Source organism: Dendrobates tinctorius, unplaced genomic scaffold (assembly GCF_039654945.1).
Source record: "Dendrobates tinctorius isolate UK_male_01 unplaced genomic scaffold, ASM3965494v1 ptg000165l, whole genome shotgun sequence".
Taxonomy (NCBI): Eukaryota; Metazoa; Chordata; class Amphibia; order Anura; family Dendrobatidae; genus Dendrobates; species Dendrobates tinctorius.
This window is the reverse complement of record NW_027361832.1, coordinates 3,591,534-3,619,288: the sequence shown is the minus strand read 5'-3', so window position 1 is coordinate 3,619,288 and position 27,755 is coordinate 3,591,534. Positions and strand designations below refer to the sequence as shown.

The 27,755-nt window shown below is 44.8% G+C and overlaps 1 protein-coding gene across 1 annotated transcript; it reads left to right on the top strand.

Annotated features, from left to right (window-relative positions):
* The first annotated feature begins 442 nt into the window (after positions 1 to 442).
* On the top strand, positions 443 to 27,405 carry UQCRB (ubiquinol-cytochrome c reductase binding protein). The gene is made up of 4 exons (XM_073550417.1): positions 443 to 600; positions 13,304 to 13,375; positions 13,454 to 13,620; positions 27,199 to 27,405. The coding sequence occupies exons 1-4, from the start codon at positions 486 to 488 to the stop codon at positions 27,274 to 27,276; spliced, it is 432 nt and encodes a 143-aa protein (XP_073406518.1). The 5' UTR covers positions 443 to 485; the 3' UTR covers positions 27,277 to 27,405.
* Positions 27,406 to 27,755: the final 350 nt, after the last annotated feature.

Sequence of the window (27,755 nt, the reverse complement as noted above, 5' to 3'; positions counted from 1 at the left end):
GCCAACATTTTTGGCTCAAAGAACGCAGCAAAAGAAACCAATCAGAAGAACTTTTTTTTAATGAGTTTTTGGAGTAGAAACCGTCCAATCAAAATTCATGCTTCTTCCATATTCTAGAGCTAATTATACAGCCAGTGTGTGACACGTGCTGCCCGTGGATCAACCACCGTGCATCACCTGGAAGGTTCCCTGCTGTAAAATAAACACACATTTCCATTTTTTCCCCCTTTATACAGTTTCATTCGTTATCGGCAAAAGACTAAAAAAAAGAAAATCTTGAGAACTCAGCGCCTCAGTACGCATGCGCCAGAGAAAGGGACAGAAGGAGTGTGAATAATGGGACGAGAGCGAAGAGCATGAACGGGTTAATGTGCGGCGCGTGGTTCGGTCCTGTTTCCTTTTTTTTCTACTAAATCTACAGCAGAAGTGCCGCACTGCGCATGCTCCAAAGAGAAGAGCAGGACACGTGACAGGCACTTCCGCCAATGCTTCCTTACAGCTTCCGCCCTTACGCGGATGCTGATGATGACGTCACTCGTCGCACTGACACTTGCGTCACAGATCTGTCTGCTCTCAGCAAGATGGCGGCGAGGGCACCAGGTGAGGACGAGTGACTGTGTGATGTAATGTGGTGGCGGCTCTGGGTGTCAGGGTGGGCAGCCGTGAGGGCTATGCCGCGCCCGGGCGTGCTCACTCTGCAGCCGCAACTCCTCGCAGTAAGGGCGGAGGAGACGTCCTGTTTGTCCTCCAGTTGACCCGGGGCTGGTGTCCCTGATAACATGGCAGTGCTTCAGTATTGGAGGGTGGATGTGAGGGACACGGTCACTAATGGGGTCCTGCAGCCATAGACTGTCATGTGATGTCAGGGGGGGTTATGGTCGTGTGATAATACTCGGGCCCTGGCTGAGGGTGGTGATCTGACACTTTTGGGGTACATGTAGTCTTTTAGGGTATGTACCCACGATCCGGACTTTATGCTGGTTGGAAGCTACGTGCTTGTGCTACTTCCAGATCGTGGGCACCTGGCCTTAGTCTTCTTGTTTTGGGCGGTGCGACACCTGACAGACAGTGATTCTGTATTTTTAGCTTTTGGATTTTATTTTCTTTTTTATCCTTAAGGCATTTAGTGTACAGATTCATCAATTTTCATATATTGGACTTTTCCGGATGCCACATGTGTGGTGAATGTATATAACTGAAAGGGGGTTCATATGTTCATAACCTTATTTATTTTACACTTAGCTTTAGGGGGTTTGCACTTGTTTTGGCACAAGATGGTGACGGAGCGGGCACAGCTCAGTCACTGTCTCGCCGTGTGATTGTAACCATTCAGTGGATTAAATGACACCGGTTGTAGCTCGTTCCGGTGTTACAAGCAGGTGCCTCTTGTGTAACACAATTGGCACCTGCCGTGTATGGAGAGGATTCAGATACTGAGCCTTCTCCCATACACCTGCACACAGCATGTGACCTACATATATGTTACATGTGATGGTGCTAAAGCGCTATTCTCACCTTAAAACTCACCTTAAATTATGTATTAAGAGGTGTCCTCATTTTCCAAGTGGTGAAGAGTGAAGCATCGGGATCCCAAAAACTAAGGAACTGATATCCACTCTAGTCACCCTGAGCCGCAACACGCCCCACCACCAAGTACTCTTCATTCTGAGGATTGATAGGGGTTCTTGTCCTTGAGACCCCACGGATTAGGAAGTGGTTGCTTACATTATCCCAACATTTAACCATTCTGAGAAAATCCTTTTCATCACAATAGACATAAACAACAAATTAAACACAACCTGGGCACCTAAACATGTGCTGCTTGCTGATATCCAAGTTCTGCAGCGATAGAGAAAATTATGCTGATTCATATATTCATAAAATGCTTAGCATATAGAAGGTCATTGCTTTTTAAAGGTAACTTGTCACCATTATAGACCCTAAACTAATATCATCTATGTTGTAAAGCATCTGAAATGTTGATTATGTCTCTACCTTTTGTATTATACAGCCAAAAAAGTGCTTTGTAAAAAAAAAAAAAAATCAATAAACCAATTAATCAACAAATTCATTATTTTATTAAAGGCACCAAAATGACAAGACTAATTAAAGGAAAAAAACATAATTACAAGACCTATTAAACAAAAACCACCAAAATTATATTAAGAGGAGGCGGAGCAGCAAGAACCATATGAAACCTTGCAGAAAGGCAGATACTATGTGCAAGGGCACACAGAGAATTAGGCTATGTTCATACGTTGCGTTTTTGCAGCTTTTGTGAGCAAAAATCTAAGCAAAACCTACGTTTTGTAAGCATTTGAAACATTGCAAGAATAAAAAAAACTGAAAAAATGCAATGTGTGAACATAGCCTTAATCAGTTACTCGTAACTAGTGTTGAGCATTCCGATACCGCAAGTATCGGCCGATATTAGCTGTATCGGAATTCCGATACTTAGTTCCGATACTTTTTTCATATCGAATACCGGAATCGGAAGTTCCCATAATGCTAGGAGCCCGCTCGATTTGATTCCGCCAATGGGGATCCTCAGAAGTGTGGGCACATCCTGTTAGGCATGTAGGCATGTTAACTACTGGCATGGCTGTGATTGGCTGCTGAAATGATGTCATGATGCACTATAAAAAGCGCTGCAGCCGCCATTTCTGGTCACTCTGCTGTGAATTCAGTTAGGGACAGGCTGCTGTTGAAGACTGTGAGGGACAGTTAGAAATAGCGATTCCACAAAACATATAGTGCTTAACCCAGGCTACATAAACCACCACTGTAGCTTGCTTTTCCCTAGCAGCGCTGTTTTCACAGCTGTCTGCAAGGGCTGTGTGAGTGCAGACCCACGCTGTGTAGTGTGTCCTGCAGGCACGTCTGCTTGTAGGCCGCCCAGCGTGTGTCTCTGCCTCATACACATTTTTTCTTTTATTGCTGCTTTTTTTTTCTCCTGTATGGTGTGCTTCCATACGTATCCATATACGTTGGTTGCAAACACTAAAGGAGTGGACAGCGGAGCCTTTCAGCAGCCTTTCAGTGCTATAGCCCATTTCTCTGCACTGTTTTTGGCTGTCTGATAGGTCTCTCTGTGTGTGAGTGCAGCTCACGTTGCAGTGTGTTCTACAGCCACCGCTAGCTGTAGTCCGCTCAGCGTGCGTCACTGCCTCATACATAGTCCTTTTTTTGCAGCTAATTTAGCCAGATTTTTGCTCCTATATTAGTGTGCTTCCAACTGCATCCATTGTCATTGGTTGGTTGCAAACACTATATAGGATTAGATAGAGGAGCCTTTTTGCTGGCTTGTGCCCTTCAGGGCCAGCCAGGCTAGTATCACCCTATTTTTTGGAGCCTCATCAATTGCATTGTAGGTTAGCTTCCTGCATTGTAATCGCTCCAAAAAGTTTGTGATACTATAGCTTTCAAACTTTGGTCACATCCTTTCCTTCCCCCCCCTCCCCCCCAAAAAAAGGAAATAAAGTTCACCAAACACTCCACTTTACAGTTGTCTATGCCACATTAGATCATATTAAAGTGTAGTACACACCAGGGCTGTGGAGTCGTGGAGTCGGAGTCGGTGCTCATTTTGGTGGAGTCGGAGTTGGAGTCGGTATAAAATGGACCGACTCCGACTCCTAAAATATATAATAAATTGGGTACAGTAATTCAATGCAGGATGTGCTGAATATTTTTTCATAGGAGTTTGGGAAAGTTATGAAATGTCCTATAAATGGCTGTTATATTCCTGATCTAAGGCTACATTCACACACAGCGTTTTTCCTGTGTTTTTTGAGGATACGTTTTTCAGCTGCAAAAGCTGATCATCTTTTTAAAAAACTGCATCACCTGAAAGGTTTTTGAGCTCATAGATTATGTTTTCAATAGCAAAAGCAGATTAGAAATCTGCTCTATCTATCCATTTATCCATCTCTGTCTATCCATATCGTATCTGTACCAAAAAGAATGAAAACCGGGTAGTACACCAATATATATTCTGTTCTATATAAATATCTTGATTATTGGATCATAAAAATGATTAAATGTCTGAGGTTCACATTGTACTACAATAAATTTTTCACTTAAATATAAGCAATATGTGTCGGAGTCGTGGAGTCGGAGTCGGAGTTGGAGTCGGAGTCGGTGTAAGGGAAATTGAGGAGTCGGAGTCGCAGGTTTGGCTTACCGACTCCACAGCCCTGGTACACACACTCTTAGCCAAACTAGTGTTTCTTATACTGGTTAGCAGGTGTTCAGGAATAAGAACACTAAGCCACCCCTTTTTTACTTTTCTGCCTATCTTTATCAGTCTACCAAGATGAAGAAGGCAGGGAGTAAGGCACGTGGTCGAGGACGGGGGGATTCAGCAGGGAGAGGACGTGGGGATTCGGTGTCTGCTGCGGCCACCAGTGACCCGGCATCCCCCACTTTTACCAGGCAACAGTCCTTCATGCGCAGCTTTGTAGGACCTCGCCGTACCCCACTGCTGCGTGACGAACAAATTGAAGCCGTTGTCGGATGGATGGCAGCTAACGCATCCACTTCAATGACTTCTGCATCCTCCCAAGGCCAGAGCACTGAAGAGCAACCATCTGTCTCTTCACCACCTGCCAAATTGCCCAGGCAGTCTGAGAGCCCTGGACAGGAGCCATCTCAATCTTTACTTCTGTTCTCAGAATCTGTTAGCTTGGAAAGAGGTGGCCAGCCAAGCAGCATTCTAGAGCGTGAAGAAGAGGGAGTATGCAGTGATGCGCAACTGCTTTGTCCCTCTGAATCTGAAGAGGCGGGTGGGCCAGTGCCTATTGTCAGCACACCTCAGTGCTCATCTGATCATGATGAGACTCAGTTGCCAATTTCTGGTGCGTACGGTGCTGGCGAGACAACCCAGGACCAGCCGCTGCTTGAAGAGGGGAGTGGAGATGATGAGGTCATTGACCCATCATGGCGTCAGCCACAGGAAGGTGGTGGGAGCAGCTCTGAGGAAGAGATTCCCCGAACGGCCAAAAGAGGAGGGAGAGGGCGGGGGCAGACTTGGTTGCCTGTAGCCTCCACTTTGGCACCCGTGAGGAGCAATCCTCTTCCAAAACACAAAACGGGCGCTCCCAGGACTTGCAGTGCGTGGTCTTTTTTTGACACAGTTGCAGATGACATTTGCTTTGTCAAATGCAAGCTGTGTCATCAGAAAGTGAAACGAGGGAAAAATGTGACCAACCTCAATACCACAAATATGTGGAAACGTGCGTACCAAGCACGAGGTGGAGTTACACAGACACACTGAAGATGTAGGCCAACCTTCAGCAGCACCTACCACCTCTTCAGCTCGTGTTGGAGCCTCTTCCTCCAGCTCACACACAGCTGGTTCGGCTTCCTCACTGGAACGCCATGGAAGAACCACTGCCACTGTTGTCCAGAGACCCAGTGAAATTCCACCCACTGAACCACGTTCGCAGTCATCAGCACACTCCCAGGCCACTCACCAGCAATCGGTAGCACAGGCATGGGAGAAAAAGCGGCCATACTCGGCAAACCATCCCCGAGCACTGGCTCTGAATGCCGGCATTGCCAAACTACTGGCCCTTGAGATGCTGTCATTCAGGCTGGTGGAGACTGACACCTTCCGGAACTTTGTCATTGGCAGTTCCACAATACAATGTGCCCAGCCGCTTTTATTTCAGCAGGCAAGCTGTCCCTGCCCTGCAAAAGCATGTGGAGGGAAAAATTAAAAATGCGCTACTAAATGCTGTCAGTAGCAAGGTCCACCTGACCACCGATGCGTGGACCAGTAGCCATGGACAGGGACGATACCTTTCCCTCACTGCCCATTGGGTCAATGTTGTGGAGCCGGGTACAGATCTGGAGAGTGGCTCTGTACGTATTCTGCCAACTCCAAGGATTGCAGGAATGCAGTCTGTACATATTGAGTCCTCCTCCTACTCTAGTTCCTTGGTATCAGCACTGCGTGAGCCTGTTAGGCCAGATATGAGCACAGGTGTGGCCAAACGTCAACAGGCCGTCCTTAAATTAATTTCTTTGGAGAATCAGAGCCACACAGCACAGGAGCTCTGGAATGCCATCAAGCAGGAGAGCGATGTGTGGTTTGTGCCAGCGAATCTCCAGCCAGGTTTGGTAGTGAGTGACACTGGCTGAAATCTAGTGGCAGCTCTGGGCCTAGGCAACCTCACTCACATACCATGTCTGGCACACGTGCTCAATTTGGTCGTGCAGAGCTTTCTGAGGGACTCTCCGGATCTTGATGCACTGCTGCACAAGGTTCGCCTAGAGTGTGCTCACTTGCGGCGTTCCAGCATGGCAAGATCGCGCATTGCATCTCTGCAACGCCGATTCCGCCTGCCAGAACATTGCATCATATGTGACCTTCCCACCAGGTGGAATTCAACGTTACATATGTTGGAGCGGTTGTGTGAGCAGCAGGCAGCAGTAATGGAGTACCAGCTGCATCAGGCGCAAACAAGTCGCACTGTGCGCCGGACACACTTCACCACCACTGAATGGGCCACTATGAGGGACATCTGCCAAGTTTTGCGTGCCTTCGATGACTCCACGCGGATGGCCAGTGCAGATGATGCACTAATCAGCATGACTGTCCCCCTCATCTGTCTGCTTCAAAAAACCTTACAAGCACTAAGTTAGGAGGTTTTTGAAGAGGTCGAGGATGAGCAGTCAGAAATGCCATCTGCTTCTGGCAAGTCTGCGCAACGTGCTTCCACACAAAGGCCCAGGCAGGGGACACTTAGTGAGGAGGATGAGGAGGAGTCAATGGAGGAGGAGGAACACATCTCTCCAGAGGAAGGAGGTACACAAGGCTCTAGTAGTCAGTGTGTACAGCGAGGGTGGGGAGATGCTGCCTCAAGCTGGGGACAGCGTTTCCGGTCCAGTTGGCAGTCTGCAGCACATGGTTGATTTCATGCTGCAGTGCTTGTTAAATGACCACCGCATCGCCAACATTCTCCACACGGCTGATTATTGGGTGTACACCCTCCTAGATCCTCGCTACCGGGACAACTTACAAAGCCTCATACCACAGTTGAACCGGGAGCAAAAAATGCGGGAGTACCAAGAAACACTTGTGCAGGCCATCATGTTCTCCATTCCCCCCACAAGTGTTGCTGGTAGTGCTTTTCAAAGCAGCCATGTGGGTAGAGGCAGTGGAGGAAGCTCTACACAAAGAGGTAGCAGAGGCAGTGCCGCAGGACAAGGCAAGGCCAGTATGGCCCAAATGTGGAAAAGTTTTGTGGGACCGCCACAAACGGCTACACCATCACAGACGGCTCCAGTCAGCAGGAGGCAACGTTTCCGTCAGATGGTGACAGACTACTTGTCGTGCCCTGTTAGTGTTCTCCCAGACGGCTCTTCCCCGTTCAAGTATTGGGTCTCTAAGCTGGATACATGGCCAGAGCTTAGCCAGTATGCATTGGAGGTGCTGGCTTGCCCTGCTGCCAGTGTATTATCGGAACGTGTCTTTAGTGCTGCAGGTGGTGTGGTAACAGACCGTCGCACGCGACTATCCGCCGATATTGTTGACCGGCTTACTTTTGTGAAAATGAACAAGGCCTGGATCTCACCTGAATTTGCTAGTCCTCTTCCAGAATAAATAATTGGCTGGCAACAGGATCCAGGTCTCCTGTTGTGTTCATGTTTCTATGACCTGAACTTTATTTCCTGGGCTACAGCAACGCCCGTTGTTGCTCAGAAGTGCTGTCCACACAGACAAAACACTCGCTCATGTGTAAGTGGGGTTCGGTAACGTCAGCTGATCCCCTGCTTTGTGTATGGCAAAGTGTCCTGCCCCCTCCACAGTCAAACAACCTCAGATTTACACCTGGCTCCAAGTAGGCCTCGGCCTACTACCTGATTTTCCCTGGGCTCCGACACCGCCAGTTGGTGCTCAGAAGTGCTGTCCGCACAGACAAAACACTCGCTCATGTGTAAGTGGGGTTCGGTAACGTCAGCTGATCCCCTGCTGTGTACGGCAAACTCTCCTGCTGCCTACAACTTCTGACTACCTCTGATTTAATATGTTCTCTGATTTGCCCTCTGTCTCCACTCTGTTTTGAGTATTTCCTCCGGCCTACAACACCGCCTGTTTCTGCTCTCAAGTGCCGTCTGCACAATCCACACTTGTTCCTGTGGTACCTGGGTCCTGTAACATCTGCTCATCTCCAGAGTTGAGCACGGCAATGTCTCCTGCTTTGTCTACATTCCCACTACTTGTAGTGGAAATGTGGACAGAGCAGGAGACATTTCCTGACTCACCTCTAGGGAGAAGCTGCTGTTACAGAACCCCAGTAACACAGGAACAAGTGTGGGTTGTGCAGACGGCATTTCAGAGCAGCAACTGGCGTGGTTGGAAGCCAGAGGAAATACTCGAAACAGAGTGAAGACAGAGGCCTAATTGGAGTACGTTGACAGTTAGTAGTAGTCTAGAAACAATCGCAAACTGCCACCAAGTAGGCCTCGGCCTAATACCTGATTTTCCCTGAGCTCCGACACCGCCAGTTGGTGCTCAGAAGTGCTGTCCGCACAGACAAAACACTCGCTCATGTGTAAGTGGGGTTCGGTAACGTCAGCTGATCCCCTGCTGTGTGGAGGGCAAACTGCTGCTGCCTCCAAATTGTAACTACTTCAGATTTAAACATTCTCTGATTTGGCCTCTGTCTCAACTCTGTCTCTAGTATTTCCCCTGACCTCCAACACCGCCAGTTCCTGCTCACAGTTGCCGTCCACGCATTCCACACGTGTTCCTGTGTTACTGGGGTTCTGTAACGTCAGCAGATCCCCCAATATGTGTCCGCCACTGTCTCCTGCGCTGTCCACCTTCCCACTGCAAGCGGTGGGAATGTGGACAGAGCAGGAGACAGTGGCAGACACACATCAGGGGATCTGCTGACATTACAGAATCCCAGTAACACAGGAACACGTGTGGATTGGGCAGACGGCTGCTGTACGCATAAACTGGCGGTGTTGGTGGTCACGTGAAATCCTGGAAACAGAGTGGAGACAGATGCCTAATTGGAGCACGTTGACAGTCTGTTGTAGCCTACAAACAATCTAAAACTGCCACCAAGTAGGCCTCGGCCTGCACCCTGGTTCTTCCTGGGCTCCAACAACGCTAGTTGGTGCTCGGAAGTGCTGTCCACACAGAAAAACACACTCGTTCATGTGAAAGTGGGGGTCAGTAATGTCAGCTGATCCCCTGCAGTGTAGAGGGCAAACTGCAGGTGCCTCCAAATTCAAACAACGTCTTATCTTAAACTGCCTCCAAGTAGTCCTCAGCCTACAAAATGACTATCCCTGGGCTCCAACATCGTCAGTTGTTGCTCGGAAGTGCTGTCCACACAGAAAAACACACTCGTTCATGTGATAGTGGGGTTCGGTAACGTCAGCTGATCCCCTGCTGTGTGGAGGGCAAAGTGTCCTGCTCCCTCCAAAGTCAAAATACCTCAGCTTTACACCTGGCTCCTAGTAGGCCTCGGCCTGCACCATGATTGTCCCTGGGTTCCAACAACGCTAGTTGGTGCTCGGAAGTGCTGTCCACACAGAAAAACACACTCGTTCATGTGAAAGTGGGTTTCGGTAACGTCGGCTGATCCCCTGCTGTGTGGAGGGCAAAGTGTCCTGCTCCCTCCAAAGTCAAAATACCTCAGCTTTACACCTGGCTCCTAGTAGGCCTCGGCCTGCACCATGATTGTCCCTGGGCTCCAACAACGCCAGTTGGTGCTCGGAAGTGCTGTCCACACAGAAAAACACACTCGTTCATGTGAAAGTGGGGTTCGGTAACGTCAGCTGATCCCCTGCTGTGTGGAGGGCAAACTGCTGCTGCCTCCAAATTGTAACTACTTCAGATTTAAACATTCTCTGATTTGGCCTCTGTCTCCACTCTGTCTCTAGTATTTCCCCTGACCTCCAACACCGCCAGTTCCTGCTCACAGTTGCCGTCCACGCATTCCACACGTGTTCCTGTGTTACTGGGGTTCTGTAACGTCAGCAGATCCCCCAATATGTGTCCGCCACTGTCTCCTGCGCTGTCCACCTTCCCACTGCAAGCGGTGGGAATGTGGACAGAGCAGGAGACAGTGGCAGACACACATCAGGGGATCTGCTGACATTACAGAATCCCAGTAACACAGGAACACGTGTGGATTGGGCAGACGGCTGCTGTACGCATAAACTGGCAGTGTTGGTGGTCACGTGAAATCCTGGAAACAGAGTGGAGACAGATGCCTAATTGGAGCACGTTGACAGTCTGTTGTAGCCTACAAGCAATCTAAAACTACCACCAAGTAGGCCTCGGCCTACACCATGATTGTCCCTGGGCTCCAACAACGCCAGTTGGTGCTCGGCAGTGTCTTTGGCACGGGAACTCCCTGTTGCCCAGCCTGGTTCCAGCACGCCTGCTGTTTCCGGGTAGTGTCAAGGTCACTATGCCACCAATCCGTTGTCCTGTCGTCTTGCGGCCGGGTTAGCCGACTCTACGGTGCCTGCAGTTTAGGTGACTCCTATGTGGGCTGCGGGAACTGGCACTGAAGGCTGGATCCGTAGTGCCAATGGGACATGGACCCCCTGTAGGACTGTGGGTTTCGGTAACTGCGGCCGGCTTGCGGCCTGGCTACTTTGCTTTGAATGGGTACCTTCTGCTACCCACCCGGGTTCCAGCACTGTCTGCTGGTTCTCGCCAGAGCCTTTGGCCTAGGTGCCTCCATCTCGGTATCCGAGGTCCAGCACCATCAGCTGGTCCTTGGTAGTGCTTTCTAGCACAGGTACCTCCTGCCTAGTAACCGTGGTCCAGCACCGTCAGCTGTTCCTCGGTAGTGCCATTGGCTCTTGTAGCTTTTGCTACCCATCTGGGTTCCAGCACCGTCAGCTGGTTCTCGGCAGTGTCTTTGGCACGGGTACTCCCTGTTGCCCAGCCTGTTTTCAGCACGCCTGCGGTTTCCGGGTAGTGTCAAGGTCACTATGCCACCAATTCGTTGTCCTGTCGTCTTGCGGCCGGGTTAGCCGACTCTACGGTGCCTGCAGTTTAGGTGACTCCTATGTGGGCTGCGGGAACTGGCACTGAAGGCTGGATCCGTAGTGCCAATGGGACATGGACCCCCTGTAGGACTGTGGGTTTCGGTAACTGCGGCCGGCTTGCGGCCTGGCTACTTTGCTTTGAATGGGTACCTTCTGCTACCCACCCGGGTTCCAGCACTGTTTGCTGGTTCTCGCCAGAGCCTTTGGCCTAGGTGCCTCCATCTCGGTATCCGAGGTCCAGCACCGTCAGCTGGTCCTTGGTAGTGCTTTTTAGCACAGGTACCTTCTGCTTAGTAACCGTGGTCCAGCACCGTCAGTTGGTCCTCGGTAGTGCCATTGGCTCTTGTTCCTTCTGCTACCCATCCGGGTGCCAGCACTGTCTGCTGGTTCTCGCCACAGCCTTTGGCCTAGGTGCCTCCATCTCGGTATCCGAGGTCCAGCACCGTCAGCTGGTCCTTGGTAGTGCTTTTTAGCACAGGTACCTTCTGCTTAGTAACCGTGGTCCAGCACCGTCAGTTGGTCCTCGGTAGTGCTATTGGCTCTTGTTCCTTCTGCTACCCATCTGGGTGCCAGCACTGTCTGCTGGTTCTCGCCAGTTTCTCAGCCTTCTTGTACCTTCTGCTACATTTCCAAGATCAAGCTTTTTGAAATTGTCTTTGGTAATCCTTATTGATCTCCATGACGACGACCCTGATGACGACGACCCTGAAGACCACACCAAAGAAGACCAGAAATATGACCCTAAATAATACCAAGAGGACAAAGAACATGAAGACAACCACCAAGATACAGAACAAAAGACAGAAGAACAAGAAGCAGAAGAAGCAAAAGCAGAAGAACAGAAAGCAGAAGAACATTAAGCATAAGACTAAAAATCAGCATAGAAGAAATCAAAATTATAAGCAGAAGAAGACTAAGCAGTAAATGGGGGTGAGTCCGTTCCTCCTCGTGGTGCCCCTGGAAAATGCCTGCTGCTGCAGGCCAAACTGAATGCGGACAAATCCTGTTGTAAATCTTTAGTGACAGGCAGAACGTAAGGTGTAATCTTATAACTTTTATAGATAAGTACTACAGGAATGCCTGTCACCATAAGAAAATGAAGACAAAGAAGAATAGGAAGAAGATGAAGAAATGGCATATTAAAATTGATTATAGCTGAATAAGAAGAATATGAAGAATGGAAAAAAAAATTAATGGGAAGAAGATGAAGAAGAAGATGAATAAGGTAAAGAAAAAGTTGATGAAAAAATGCTACTGCTGCGGATCATGAAGGAGAAAGTGTGGGAGAAGTACAAAAGAAAGTGAAGAGCATGGAAGTTGTGAAACATACATATCTGACAAAATATAAAAAAGGTTAACATAGTCAATATCTTTTTAACTCCGAACGTACTGAAAAAAATTGGAATTAATGCTATGCCATGTGATTTGAATAAACCACTATGCTTTTAATGTCTCCTCCACCTCCCACAATACATTCTACATGATTCTTATTTGTTTTCAATTATGTAGAATTAGCCAACAAGGAAATAAAGGGCTTTTTTTAATTCCGATACCGGAAGTCCCATTGACTTGAATGGGACTTCCGGTATCGGAATCGGCGATACCCGATATTTTTTTCGTATCGGGCGATACCATCCGATACGATATTTTTGGGTATCGAACGGGATCGCTCAACACTACTCGTAACATTAAGATATCTGTATATAGAGTACAGTGCACAGAGAGGTTACTAAACCATACATGACATAAGCCTAGATACAGGTCATGATACGAATCTCTAGTAAGTACAAGAGGTTACAGTAGGAATTGCATGAGCAGAAATAATGATTAGATATAAAAAGGTTATGATGTGAGACCACAAACAATGTGCTCAGATTACTGACCTGGGTTTATATTGTTGACATCGCTGCCACTGCCCCTCACTCCAACCTGCGTTTCACACGAGCTTCCTCAGGGAGTGATCACTAATCATTATTTTGAGAAGCAGTCACAATGAGAGACATGAGGCCGAGCATGTTTGCTTAAGCAGTCGCCTATTGATTTGTAGAAAACGGGCTTTTAATGCAAAGGTGAGGACCTAATCAATGTTTTAGATGCTTTACTTAGATGTTTGTCTAAGGTCTAACACATGAAGATGGGTTTCTTTAAAGTGCTGGGATTCGGTCCTGGTTTTGCTGAATTGTAGATAAGGCACAAGGTTCCCGCTTGTGCCTTGTACAGATGAATATATTGTTAATTTTGTGATCCTCATTCTTTGACTTGTGTTATCTTCCAGTTCAGGCTTCGGGCCGCTTTATGGACTCTATATGCAAGTGGTACTATGGGCTCGCTGGATTCAACAAAATAGGTAAAGTGAAGTTATGTATCGCCTGGTGAATTGCTCTAGTGCAGAGAGGATTGCTGAATATTGGCTTATACTTCATAGGGTTAATGCGCGATGACACATTATACGAAACCCCCGATGTACAAGAGGCGATCAGGAGGCTGCCAGCTAAAATGTACGATGACCGGATGTTCCGCATCAAGAGAGCCCTGGATCTAGATATGAAGAAAACCATCCTCCCTAAGGAGCAGTGGACTAAATATGAAGAGGTGAGGATTCCTCACTGTGCACCCAGTCGTCCATGTAGACCCTATCTCTGCTCGTATACAACGTTGGCTCCTAGTGCACTCCTCATCGAGCATCTTCGTTATATGGCAAAATAACTTTATGGATCACTTAGCAGTTTTACACATGCGTGACATTGTGTTAAAGGGAATCTGTCACCCCATTGTGGCCTATGAGCTGCGGCCACCGCCATCAGAGGCTTATCTACAGCATTCTGTAGATAAGCCCCCGATGTAACCTGAAAGATAAGAAAAACAAGTTAGATTATACTCACCGGGGGGTGGATGTCGCGGTCTGGTCCGGCGCCTCCCATCTTCTAGAGATGACGTCCTCCTTCTTACTTCTGCCGTGGCTCCTGTAAAGTACTGCAGTGCGCAGGCGCCAGGAAAGGTCAGAGAGGTCCGGCGCCTGCGCACTGCAGTACTTTACTCTGCCCTCAACAGGGCAGAGAAAGTACGCCAGCGCAGGAGCCGCGGCAGAAGTAAAAAGGAGGACGTCATCTCTAGAAGATGGGAGGCGCCAGACCGGATTCCCGGGTGAGTATAATCTAACTTGTTTTTCTTTTCTTTCAGGTTAAATCGGGGGCTTATCTACAGCATTACAGAATGCTGTAGATAAGCCCCTGAAGGAGGTGACCGCAGCTTATAGGCCAAAAATGAGGTGACATTCCCTTTAAATCCTGGTCTGAACAGGGTCTTGGACTTTCAGCAATAATGCACAACATTGGCACATACAGGGTACTGTACGCAGTTTATAAACTTGTTACGTCTTTTCAGGACCGGTTATAGCTGTGCTGTGGATCTATAGCGCAACTGTGCACAAGACCTTACTGCAGTAATCAGGGCTGTATGCTGCCCAGTTTGTCCCTTTTAAGATACATCAAGACCAAGGCTGCCGTCACACATCCGCTATATTTTTCCTAGTGCTATATTTTTTTCATTAGTTATTTTTTTAATCCCCTTCCTATGTTGACATAGCTGTATGATGGCTTGCATTTTGCAGGAAGATTTCTAAACTTGAACAGCATTTAATTTACCATGAAATGACCAGGAAAATGGAAGAAAAAATTCAAATGTGGTGAAAAAATAAACCCTGCGATAGATTTTTGGGTTTTGTTTTTACAGTATTCATTTTATGGTAAATTTGAGCTGGAATATAAAGCAATAGATGGAATATAAAATATAACCTTTAATCAGTCAATTAAAAGTACTAATCATGTGTCACCCCTGTGAAAATAAAAAACCGCATACAGCTGCTTATCAAGCATATGGGCCTTCACTTAGAAAAAGAAGAAAGGCCAAACCTGAATAAGAGAATATAGATGGTCACCTAGAGGTTTGTTACATAGGTGAACAAAAACATCTAAAGGGTACAGCAATCGAGATCAGTTTACTCATAAATGCCATAACCCATTTGCAGAAATGACGTGGAAGTGCAATAAGGACTGCGCTTGCTTCTGGTAGAGTAAAGGGTTCTTTATTCAGCCAACGCGTTTCCTGAGCCTGCTGGCTCACTTCATCAGGGCAGATTACATTGGAAGACAGTGAAACATACTTATAGACAAAAAAGGCGCCAATACAGGGTCAAACAGAATCAGCAAAGGTCAAAAAAAAAAAAAAACAATGAAACTTTATTACAAGCATAAAAAACACAACAATAAGAGTATATATAGAAAAGAAAGAATAAAAATATGTAAAAGTACAAAAAATTAAAATATAAAACAGAGTGCTATGGATCACGGGGTTAAAACATGGCTATAGTTAAAAAAGGTGAGTCCTCAAGGGGTATTAGAACCTGGCTCATAAAATGCAAATGGAAGGTATTAGTCCACTAGACCATAAAGCTTGACTGTGGTGGTGTGAAGAGTAAATTGAGGGGTTGTTTGTCACTTTATTTAGGGAAAAAAAAAAAAAAAAACAATATAAGCAAAGGTCAAAAATGGTAAAGAATAAAAACAATGAAATTACAAAAATAGAAAACACAACAATAAGAGTCTATATAGAAAAGAAAAAATAAAATTATGTAAAAGTACAAAAAATATGAAACAGAATGCTAAGGATCACGAGGTTGAAACATGGCTATAGTTAAAAAAGGTGAGTCCTCAAGGGGTATTAGAACCTGGCTCATGAAGTGCAAGTACAGACTATAAAGTGCAGATGTAAGGTATTAGTCCACTAGACCATTAAGCTTGACTGTAATGGTGTGAAGAATAAATCTTTCCCCCCTCTTCTATCAAATAAAAGCATCATTGATAATATTGAGGCCATAGGGACCAATTGTCTTTAATTTATAAATCCAATAGACCTCTTTTCTATTCAGTGCTTGGGTTCTATTGGAAACGTGTTCAGGGATGTGTTCTATAGGAAAAATGATGGCTTTAGAAAAATCTCTTTGGTGAAATAAATCAAAGTGACGTGACAAACCGTGTTTTTGATACCCAGTTTTAGTGTTGTGTCTATGAGAATTCATTCTACAGTGAAGGGGTTGTGTGGTTCTGCCAACATACAATTTAGGACAAGGACAAAGGATGACATAGATGACAAAGGAAGACACACAGGACAGGTGGTTAGTGATGGTGAATTTTTCTGAGGTGAATGGATGTGAAAAGATGAATGTATTATGAGCAATATTACTGCATAAGCTGCACCTGGGTTTCAGGCATCTGAAAATGCCTGGTGTCAAGCCAGTGCAGTTATCAGGAGTACACTGGGTCAATCTGCTAGGGGCCAGATGGTTTTTTAGTGATCTGGCCTTCCTAAAAGTGACAGTAGGTCTATCAGGCAGAACTTTATTGAGTATTGGATCTTTTTTGACAATATACCAGAGGTCACCTAACATATTTTTTATCTCTTTATGTTGGGAGTTATAAGTAGTGATGAAGTTGGCATGTGCATCCTTTTCTTTAGATCTCTCACTTAAAAGAGTTTGCTGATTAAAATTTTTAAAAACATTATTAAAAGTAGAATGAACCAATTGGGAGGGGTATTTTTGAGCAAGGAATCTTCCCTTGAGGACCTCAGCTTGATTATTAAAATCCTCGTCCTCTGTGCAATTCTTTCGCATTCTCTGAAATTGATTATGAGGGATGTTAAAAAGCCATTTGGAATAGTGGCTACTCTTAAAATGGACATAACTATTGGAGTCAACTTTCTTAAAAAAGGTTTTAGTATGAATTTTGGAATTTTTTATGAAAAAAGTGATATCAAGAAAGTCCATCTGGGTATTACTAATGTGGGGGGTAAATTCCAAACCCCATGTGTTATTTTGTATAGAAGAAATAAAAGCATCAACTGAAACGTGACCGGTGTCCAGGATTAAGAATAAATCATCAATGTATCTTCTATATAAAACAATACCCTCTAAAAATGAATCAATAGTAATAAAAGCATTCTCAAAGACCCCCATAAAAAGATTAGCATAAGTTGGCTCGACCCGTGATCCCATAGCGGTGCCTCTGATCTGATGATAAAAATCCCCCAAGAAAGTAAAAAAATTATTATGTAAAATAAAATCCATCCCATTAAAAATAAATTCCTTTTGAGGGTCAGACAGTCGACTGTCAGTTAAAAGAAATTTTTTAAAACAGCTCAAACCCAGTTGGTGATCAATGTTGGAATACAAAGCAGATACGTCAAAAGAAATAAAAACATAAGAATCTTTCCAAGGTGTGTTATTAGTTAAATTGATCAGTTGTGTAGAATCCTTTAAAAAACTAGGGAGCTGTGAGACATGAGGCTGCATGATTCTATCTATGTAAAATGATAGATTACTGGTGAGGGAGTCAATACCCTAAATAATGGGTCTTCCTGGTGGATTAATGGTATTCTTGTGTATTTTGGGTAAATGGTACAGGAAGGGAGTGGAGGGGTTCTTGACTGTTAAAAACTTTTTTTCATGGTCATTAAGAACCCCAGAATCATGCGCCTTTTTAATAAAATCATTGTAAAAAACAGTGGCTTGGGGGATGGGGTCCTGGGGGATGGGTGAATAAAATTTTTTGTCAGATAAAATTCTAAAAGCCTCGTTCACATAGTCAGTTTTATCTTGAATCACTATCCCTCCACCTTTGTCTGCAGATTTGATCACGATATTAGTGTTTTTCTCTAATTTTTCCAGTGCCACACGTTCTTTTGAGGACAAATTTTGTTTTACTGGTATATTTTGGGTGGGTAGTGCATTTAGACGATCCAATAGGAGGTCAGAGAATGTTTCTATATGATGTCCTCTGCTTTCTAGTGGGTAGAATGAGGATTTCCCTCTGACATCAAGGTGGAAGGAAGAGACAACTGTAGTGTTTGAAGTGTCAGGGTTAGAGTGAACTTTTTTGAGTTCAAAATGTCTCAGTAGGGTAAGTTTCCTAATGTATTTCTGGGCATCAAGAAATAATTCAAAACCACTGCTTTTATTTGTCGGGCAAAAAGAAAATCCCTTGCTTAGCAACCCTTCCTCCTCTGGGGACAGGGGGTGAGAAGATAAATTAAAAACATTCGATTTTATTGGCAGCAAAGAAAAAAAGGGAAAAGCGACAACTCATGCCAATAAAATTATTTTAAAATAACACATGGGGTTTGGAATTTACCCCCCACATTAGTAATACCCAGATGGACTTTCTTGATATCACTTTTATAAAAAATTCCAAAATTCATACTAAAACCTCTTTTAAGAAAGTTGACTCCAATAGTTATGTCCATTTTAAGAGTAGCCACTATTGCAAATGGCTTTTTAACATCCCTCATAATCAATTTCAGAGAATCCGAAAGAATTGCACAGAGGACGAGGATTTTAATAATCAAGCTGAGGTCCTCAAGGGAAGATTCCTTGCTCAAAAATACCCCTCCCAATTGGTTCATTCTACTTTTAATAATGTTTTTAAAAATTTTAATCAGCAAACTCTTTTAAGTGAGAGATCTAAAGAAAAGGATGCACATGCCAACTTCATCACTACTTATAACTCCCAACATAAAGAGATAAAAAATATGTTAGGTGACCTCTGGTATGTTGTCAAAAAAGATCCAATACTCAATAAAGTTCTGCCTGATAGACCTACTGTCACTTTTAGGAAGGCCAGATCACTAAAAAACCATCTGGCCCCTAGCAGATTGACCCAGTGTACTCCTGATAACTGCACTGGCTTGACACCAGGCATTTTCAGATGCCTGAAACCCAGGTGCAGCTTATGCAGTAATATTGCTCATAATACATTCATCTTTTCACATCCATTCACCTCAGAAAAATTCACCATCACTAACCACCTGTCCTGTGTGTCTTCCTTTGTCATCTATGTCATCCTTTGTCCTTGTCCTAAATTGTATGTTGGCAGAACCACACAGCCCCTTCACTGTAGAATGAATTCTCATAGACACAACACTAAAACTGGGTATCAAAAACACGGTTTGTCACGTCACTTTGATTTATTTCACCAAAGAGATTTTTCTAAAGCCATCATTTTTCCTATAGAACACATCCCTGAACACGTTTCCAATAGAACCCAAGCACTGAATAGAAAAGAGGTCTATTGGATTTATAAATTAAAGACAATTGGTCCCTATGGCCTCAATATTATCAATGATGCTTTTATTTGATAGAAGAGGGGGAAAAGATTTATTCTTCACACCATTACAGTCAAGCTGGTCTAGTGGACTAATACCTTACATCTGCACTTTATAGTCTGTACTTGCACTTCATGAGCCAGGTTCTAATACCCCTTGAGGACTCACCTTTTTTTAACTATAGCCATGTTTCAACCTCGTGATCCTTAGCATTCTGTTTCATATTTTTTGTACTTTTACATAATTTTATTTTTTCTTTTCTATATAGACTCTTATTGTTGTGTTTTCTATTTTTGTAATTTCATTGTTTTTATTCTTTACCATTTTTGACCTTTGCTTATATTGTTTGTTTTTTTTTTCCTAAATAAAGTGACAAACAACCCCTCAATTTACTCTTCACACCACCACAGTCAAGCTTTATGGTCTAGTGGACTAATACCTTCCATTTGCATTTTATGAGCCAGGTTCTAATACCCCTTGAGGACTCACCTTTTTTAACTATAGCCATGTTTTAACCCCGTGATCCATAGCACTCTGTTTTATATTTTAATTTTTTGTACTTTTACATATTTTTATTCTTTCTTTTCTATATATACTCTTATTGTTGTGTTTTTTATGCTTGTAATAAAGTTTCATTGTTTTTTTTGTTTTGTTTTTTTTTACCTTTGCTGATTCTGTTTGACCCTGTATTGGCGCCTTTTTTGTCTATAAGTATGTTTCACTGTCTTCCAATGTAATCTGCCCTGATGAAGTGAGCCAGCAGGCTCAGGAAACGCGTTGGCTGAATAAAGAACCCTTTACTCTACCAGAAGCAAGCGCAGTCCTTATTGCACTTCCACGTCATTTCTGCAATTCTGTCCTAGGACCCTGTGCAGACTTGCTGCTGCTTCTTAAGCGTTCATGGGTGTTGTGACTTCCTCACAACCCCAATAGGTGAGCACCTTCCTTAATGTTCCACCATTTTAATTGTTTTATACGGATTTCACACAGTGGATGCGCCCTGTATCTCTCCTTTTATAACCCATTTGCACATATATATAAAAATTCATGCAGTTGCCAAAAAGGTCTCTAAGGACCAAAAATTGACGGTCAGGTGAGAATAATAATAAAAAGGAACAATCTCACCGAATAGACAGATGAGTCAGGAGTCTGGAAAGATCCTCTGTTCAATTCAACTGGAGGATACAATAAGGGAAGACAATACCCTGTCACACATGAAGCGCCGGGACTGTGGCGGAGTAGTGGTGCCCGCCCCCTTTTAGTCCCCTGTGATTTGGATATTGGACACCTGATGCACCCATACATTTGATGGATGTGGTGAGTTTGGCCGTTAGTTACAGTGTACATGACACATTGAGAGTCTGGTGGGCGGAGTTATGTCCATCCCATGTTATATCTGGCCGCCTTTACATTGGCCGCCTTTCTATGATGTATACATTCTTATGAGCCGGATATTTGACATCTGATGCACCCATACATCTGATGGATGCGGCGAGTTTGGCCGCTTAGGTAGGGTGCATATGATATATTGGGAGTCTGGTGGGTGGAGTTTTGTCCGCCCTACGTCATACCTGGTGGACCGAAAATCGGCCGCTTTTTCATGATGTATATTGGTGCCGTAAACAGAGTCACGTGTACATGTGGAACGTTTTGCGTTACCACTTTGAACCGGAAGTCTGCCACTATCTCTGGGTGCACTGACGCCGCTGGAGACGCGCGCATGATGTTTTGTACCGGAAGCCGGCTGCTCTTGTCAGGTTGCACTAGAGGTGGAGCAACGCTCTTGATGCCCTCTCTCCGGCGTGCGCTCCATGACCGGAAATGGCATGATTAATGGCGCTTGTCAGGGATCTATGGATGCGACATATGAGGTAATCAAATTTTGTAACAGCTGTTACCATTTAGATGTGACTCCACATGAGGTTATCTATAAATATGCCCTCCTTCCTCCACTACCCGCGGACAGCATAGGGAGTGGAAGGTTTCGTCTCCTCATTAGCACTATGGCACTTTACAAGTTTAGCCCCCGGAAGATTGTACTTGGATGAAACGCGTCGGGACATCGCCTCAGTTAAAGTGCAGGGCATGTGTTGTCGGGGTCAGCTGTGGACTGCCCTTGTTAGGGCAGGAGTCTGGGGATTAGCTGACATCAGGTTTTAGGGATGTGACAAGGTATTGTCTTCCCTTATTGTATCCTCCAGTTGGATTGAACAGAGGATCTTCCCGGACTCCTGACTCATCTGTCTATTCGGTGAGATTGTTCCTTTTTATTATTATTCTCACCTGACCGTCAATTTTTGGTCCTTAGAGACCTTTTTGGCAACTGCATGAATTTTTATATATATGTGCAAATGGGTTATGGCATTTATGAGTAAACTGATTTCGATTGCTGTACCCTTTAGATGTTTTTGTTCACCTATGTAACAAACCTCTAGGTGACCATCTATATTCTCTTATTCAGGTTTGGCCTTTCTTCTTTTTCTAAGTGAAGGCCCATATGCTTGATAAGCAGCTGTATGCTGTTTTTTATTTTCACAGGGGTGACACATGATTAGTACTTTTAATTGATTAAAGGTTATATTTTATATTCCACCTATTGCTTTATATTCTAGTTCATTTTTGGTGAGATTTATGTCAGTTCCTAATGGAAACTGTCTAGTGCTTTATTCATAAATTTGAACTGGCAAAATGATTCTTTAGGTCAGTTCAGTTACAGCAATACCAAACTTTTTCCGAGACGCGTAACATTTTCATTTTTTCGATTGAGGCTGTGTGAGGACTTTTTGTAACTTTTGTCGGGTTTTTTTTCTTCCTCATTACACTATTTATGCCGATATCAAATGTTTTTTTTTTTTTTAATTTATAACGGGGGAAAGTAGGAGGATTTAAATGTTTGGGGTTTTTTTCATTACACTTTTAATGTGTTTGTTTTTGATCCCCTTAGGAAACTTGAATCTGCAATTGCCTCTTAGCTTATAATATATACTGCAATACCACAATATTGCAGTATATAATATAAATCAGTTTCCCATGAAGACTAGGCACAGGCTGGTCTTCACAGGGGTTGTGTTGCATTTCCTAACTCATTTAGACTTTTGTCTGCCATGGTTAACCCAACGGCACCCTGAGATCATGTTGTGGGAAAAGGGTGACAATGGCCATTTGGGAATGCACCTGTCCACCCCTTCCTTCCCCTGGTTCACACATGGCATTTAAGTGGTAGAAAGCTCAGCCCCACCTGCTGCCTTTAGAGGCAGATGATGGGTGTGTTATGCAGCCATCATCTGCCAGGAAAGATGGGGACTCAGCTTCCGATCTTGCATCAAACACAGGGGTTGGACATGGGATGTAGCAGTCCATGATATTTCAGGAAAAGCTTAAATGGACAGCATGCTGACCCATAGTTTCATTGATCCATACACTTATCCATTTTAGAAACTGTTGTATGAGACTTGGAGCATGTCCTATTTTTTTTTTTTTGAGGATCAAATTCAGTCGATAAAGGTAACCTGTCTTTAGATTCGTGCTGGCCAAACCATGTGCAGCATGCATAAGACGCTGGCTGTATGATTGCAGTCAGATATGTTTTACTCTGAATTGTTGCAGTAGTGTAATCGTGCTTTGAGAAGATGGCCGAGGACGATTTGTTTCTGCCAAGTCTGAGATAGGCCTCTGGCCAACTTTTCCCTTTTCTGTACCCTTTAACCAACCGGTCTTTCCCTGACAGTCAGCCTGAGACTGTGCCCAGACTAGTCAAGAACACATAACCAGTGTCTGATCTATGCTGCTTGTGGTTCAGGCGAAATGTGGGGATCTGTTCAACACGGATGAAAAAATTAAGACTTCATTTATACTTTGGGTTTTTTTTATCCGTTTTTAACTAATCTATAGTTTTCTTTTGAGAAGAGTCAATGGATTAACAAGTTCCGTCTACTTGCTTCAGTTTTTAAAAATGGATGAGAAAACAAACGTGCAAAATAGATGACACATGAGAGAGGAAACTGGTCTGTATTACACAGATGTGTGTTTAAAGGAAAGAATGTTTTCTTTATAAAATTTGTCTGTTTTCTCCATTGTCCAGTGGTGTACGATTTTGGTATCTCCCAGGGAATCTTTACTTTAAGGATCTAGGTGCATTTACCACTTTTGAGATGTGTATATCCAGCTCTGGCAAAAGTTAAGAGACCACCTTCAAATGTTCAGTTTGCCTGATTTTTCTCTGTATAGATTATATTTTTGAGTAAAATGTAAATTGCTCTTTTAGTCTACAAACTTCTGACAACATGTCTCCAAATTTCCAAGCAATAAATTTTGTATTTTACTCTTCGCAACGACAGCACCCACTGGAGAGAGAGGGATCCGCCCATAGGAACAGGAAACCTACAGAAATAAAAAGGCGGTCAGCCTCTCCTCCTCAGTTGGTTTTCTGTTCCTATGGGAACCGCAGGAAGATCCTACAAGGAAGAAGTACCTGGATCAGCATGCCGCCTGCGCAGTATCTGCGAGAACAGCAGCGACTGCGCTCTGGAAGTAGCGGCGGGGGAGTGCTGTATTCCGGCTCCCCCCTCGTCTGACGGATCGCAGAACACCGGGTCCAGGGAAGGCCGCCGGGGGTTTATGCAGAGGACACGTCGCTGGGGTCCGGATGTTGCCGTCCTGACCCGCGTATGTGTGCGGGGCTGGAGGGGGAGATGCCGACCTCCGTTCCCCTCGTTGGCTTTGGCGCGGTCCCGGGAGCATGGCGGGACCGCACACGTACAGACAGGAGCTACCGCCGGAAATGGTAAGGGGGAACTTTCGGGTTACTCCGGAGGAAGTTTCCCAGCTGAGTGGCGCCCACGGTCCTGGGAGCATTGCTGGACTGCGCACATACAGGCAGGCGCTTCCGCCCCGGAAGTGGTAAAGGGGAACTTCCTGGTTAGTCTGGAGGGAGTTCCCCAGATGAGTGACGTGGCACGGTCCCGGGGGCTGAGTCAGGCTGCGCACACCATAGCGTTCCTACCCCGGAATAGAGCGGGGACTTCGGGGGGTAACAGGAAGGAAGGCGGTACAGGCGGCGGGGCCGTGGAAATCTGAGGGTGGTTCATTTAAAAGCCTCTTCAGCACTGGGGGCTGTGGTGCAAACATGTCTCCAGGACAAAGCACTCATCCCCCGGCTGGTAATACTGCAGCAGCAAGCTTGTCCAAGGACCACTCCATCAAGGGCTCCACGGACAGAAGCCACGGTACCAAATCTGTACCACGGCCTCTTGATCCGGTACCTACAGCTTCACTGGGTGAGTGTATAATCTTTGCCTATCAAGCTGACTCTTTCTCTCGCTACATCTCTCCCTTTCCTTTTAGACTAAGAAAATAACAAAAAAACTAAGAATAAGGAATGTGCCCTTTGCAGACGCCCTCTCCCTGACTCCTACCCCAAAAGGCTGTGTCAGGGATGTATTAGCGAAACCATGCAGGAAGCAGCCATGGACATACGGGCAATGATTAGAGAGGAGTTACAAGCCCTGAGTCAGTCGAGTATACCTACTCATAGCAAAAAAGCTGGTCATATCAAGCTTGGACTCTGATGACCAAGGAGTAGCCTCCGATTCCTCATTGGCATCCTCATCACCATCTTCTTCAGATATGGAAGGACGTTCATGCTTCCCCCCTAGAAAGCATGGATAATTTAGTTAAATCCATCAGAAATACTATGGGGTGTACAGAGGTGAAGAGACCTCAAACACAGGATGTAACGTTCGCAAGCCTAGCAGAGAGGGAAAAGTAGAGCCTTTCCTGTGATTTCGGTGGTCAAATCCTTAATTAAAAAAGAGTGCGAGAAACAAGATCAAAGAGGTTACCTCTCTTCAGCCTCAAAAAGGAGGTACCCGTTAGTGATGAGGAGCTGCTAACTTGGACTAAGGTCCCGAAAATGGATGCAGCAGTCACCTCTACCTCAAAACAATCAACCTTGCCGGTAGAGGACGCAGGAATATTTAAAGGATGTGCTCCGACTGCAAAGCAGATGCCTCGCTGAAAAGAGCTTGGGAGGCAGCTACCAGCATATTTAAGCCAGCAGTGGCCAGCACGTGTGCGGCCCAATCTATGCTGGTTTGGATTGATCAACTCGACCAGCAGATAGACCAGAAAATCTCCAGAGACAAGTTACGTGCCGCCATTCCCTTGATCCGGGGTGCAGCAGCGTTCATATTCATTGCGTCTAGCAGCCAGGACAGCGGGCTTACTTAACAATGCCAGGTGTGCCCTGTGGCTCAAAAGTTGGAAGGGGGTCACGCAGTCTAAATCAAAGCTCTGCGTTATCCCTTGTGAGGGTGAGTTTTTCTTCGGGAAGACCCTAGATGAGCTCCTTACCAAGGCGAAGGAATGGAAAAAAGGTTTTCCTAAGCCCTCTCTTCCATCCTATTGGAGGGTGTTCAGGAGGCAACCATTTTGTAGGGGAAGACAAGTATGGGCTAAAAATAGAATTTCATCATGTCCCCCTTGACTCATTTATTACAACAGCTCTCAACTCGACAAGAGGTCTAGAAGCTGGAGGAAGTGTAGGGCTCTGTTTATTTCCTTACAGGACCGTAAGAAGGGGTATGGAGTCATGAGGGGTACCCTATCCCGATGTATTAGGGACGCAATCTGTCTGGCATACTCTGCGAGAAATGAAGATCCTCCGGACGGTATCGGCGCATTCCGCTAGCGCTATGGCATCCTCCTAGGCGGAAAGGGGAGACGTCCCAATCGAGTCCATATGTAAGGCCGCAACTTGGTCGGCTCCTTCAACCTTTTATAACCACTACAGGCTCGATTTATCATCATCCTCTGACCTAGCCTTTGGTAGAGCTGTCCTCAGCACGGTGGTCCCTCCCAGGTGAAGGTCTCAAAGTCTCTCCAGTGGGTGCTGTCGTGGTGAAGAGTAAAAAGCCGGATTATTTACCGGTAATGCTCTTTTAATGAGTCCACGACAGCACCCACTCACTTCCCTCCCTGAAATTAACATAGCACATATACACTTACTTAGATATAGAGTTGATAAGTAAAAAAAAAAAAAAAAAAAAAATTTAAGGATAATGTTTGCCTAATAATTGACAGTCCTCCTGGTACTTTGAAATCCAACTGAGGAGGAGAGGCGGACCGCCCCTTTTATTTCTGTAGGTTTTCTGTTCCTATGGGCGAATCCCTCGCTCTCCAGTGGGTGTTGTTGTGGACTCATTAAAAGAGCATTACCCGTAAGTAATCCAGCTTTTTTTTCTGAGAAAGGAAATGGTCAAAATTTAAAAAAAATAATGCTTTCAGACCTCAAATAATGCAAAGAAACAAAGTTCATAATCATTTAGTAACAACAATACTAATGTTTTAACTCGGGAAGAGTTCAGAAATCAATATTTTGTGGAATAACCATGATTTTTAATCACAGCTTTCATGTGTCTTGGCATGCTTTCCACCAGTCTTTCACACTGCTTCTGGCGCAAAAATTTAAGCAGTTCTTCTTTTGTTTGATGGTTTGTGACTATCCATCATCTTCTTGATTACATTCCAGAGGTTTTCAATGGGGTTCAGGTCTGGAGAATGGGCTGCCCATGACAGAGTTTTGATGTGGTGGTCTCTTAATTTTTTCCAAAGCTGTATATTTGGAGTGCACCTTGACCGATGATTATAAAACAGAAGCCATGAGCGCCCGGTGTACCTCGCTGTGAGTTTGTAATCTCTTAGGCCTCTTTCAGATATTCATGATCATAAGATCGATCTCAGATTTCAATGCAAAGGAAATATATGAAGTTGTTGTGCTCGGGTCAGGAGGTGTGCGGCCAGTCTATGCACTGTGATCCGAGATTGGTCCAAAGACCACGGAGTCTGATGCAGCCCACACCCACTTATGATTCCTGATCTCCGTGTAACATTTAGTTAAGCTAAAGCCATTTTTCGGTTGACTTTTACTTGTAATTTCAGATTTCTATCCACTATATCATGTATTCCAGGCTATGTCCCATTATTTACCAAGTTCTGTTTTTTTTTTCCCAATAGGATGTTTCTTATCTGCAGCCATACATCAGAGAAGTAGTCCGCGAGAGGAAAGAAAAGGAGGAATGGGGCAAGAAATGATATGCCCATCACTGTCCAGAAATCTTTTTATAGTATTTATCCCTCATGTACACACTGGCGTATTGAACTTTTCGAGCTCTTACACTGCTGTCTCAACTACAGTTAATAAAGAAAACTTTTCAATCCTCATTTCTGCATATTCTCACTGCTCTCATTAATTTTAAACCATAGAGTCCACAAATTGGCTATAATAAACTGTTCAAAAAACTACTGCCAGTGCTTAGGGGGTTCTCCAGGAAAAGAAAAAAATACAGTTGTCATACATCAGGTTAGTTTAGCGCTTAGTTTAGTTTAGCGCTTAGTTTAGTTTATTCATTTTAATTAGCAAATCAATCTCTCAAAGTTTTGGGAGGTAATCCCTTTGAAACATTAAATTTGACTCCATCTTGTTATGCAGATAGAAACCTGTAGTAGAATCGAATGTCAGGACGTAGGTGCCAGTGAGCATGTTCAGTAGGAAGCTCTGCTGCTGTGACAAT

What these genes read in the sequence shown, in the direction of transcription:
- UQCRB (XM_073550417.1), top strand. Translation starts at nt 486, where the DNA reads ATGCTTCCTTACAGCTTCCGCCCTTACGCGGATGCTGATGATGACGTC. An exon ending in CGCTGGATTCAACAAAATAG is followed by an intron (nt 13,376 to 13,453) that starts GTAAAGTGAAGT and finishes TATACTTCATAG; the next exon opens with GGTTAATGCGCGATGACACA. An exon ending in AGTGGACTAAATATGAAGAG is followed by an intron (nt 13,621 to 27,198) that starts GTGAGGATTCCT and finishes TTTTCCCAATAG; the next exon opens with GATGTTTCTTATCTGCAGCC.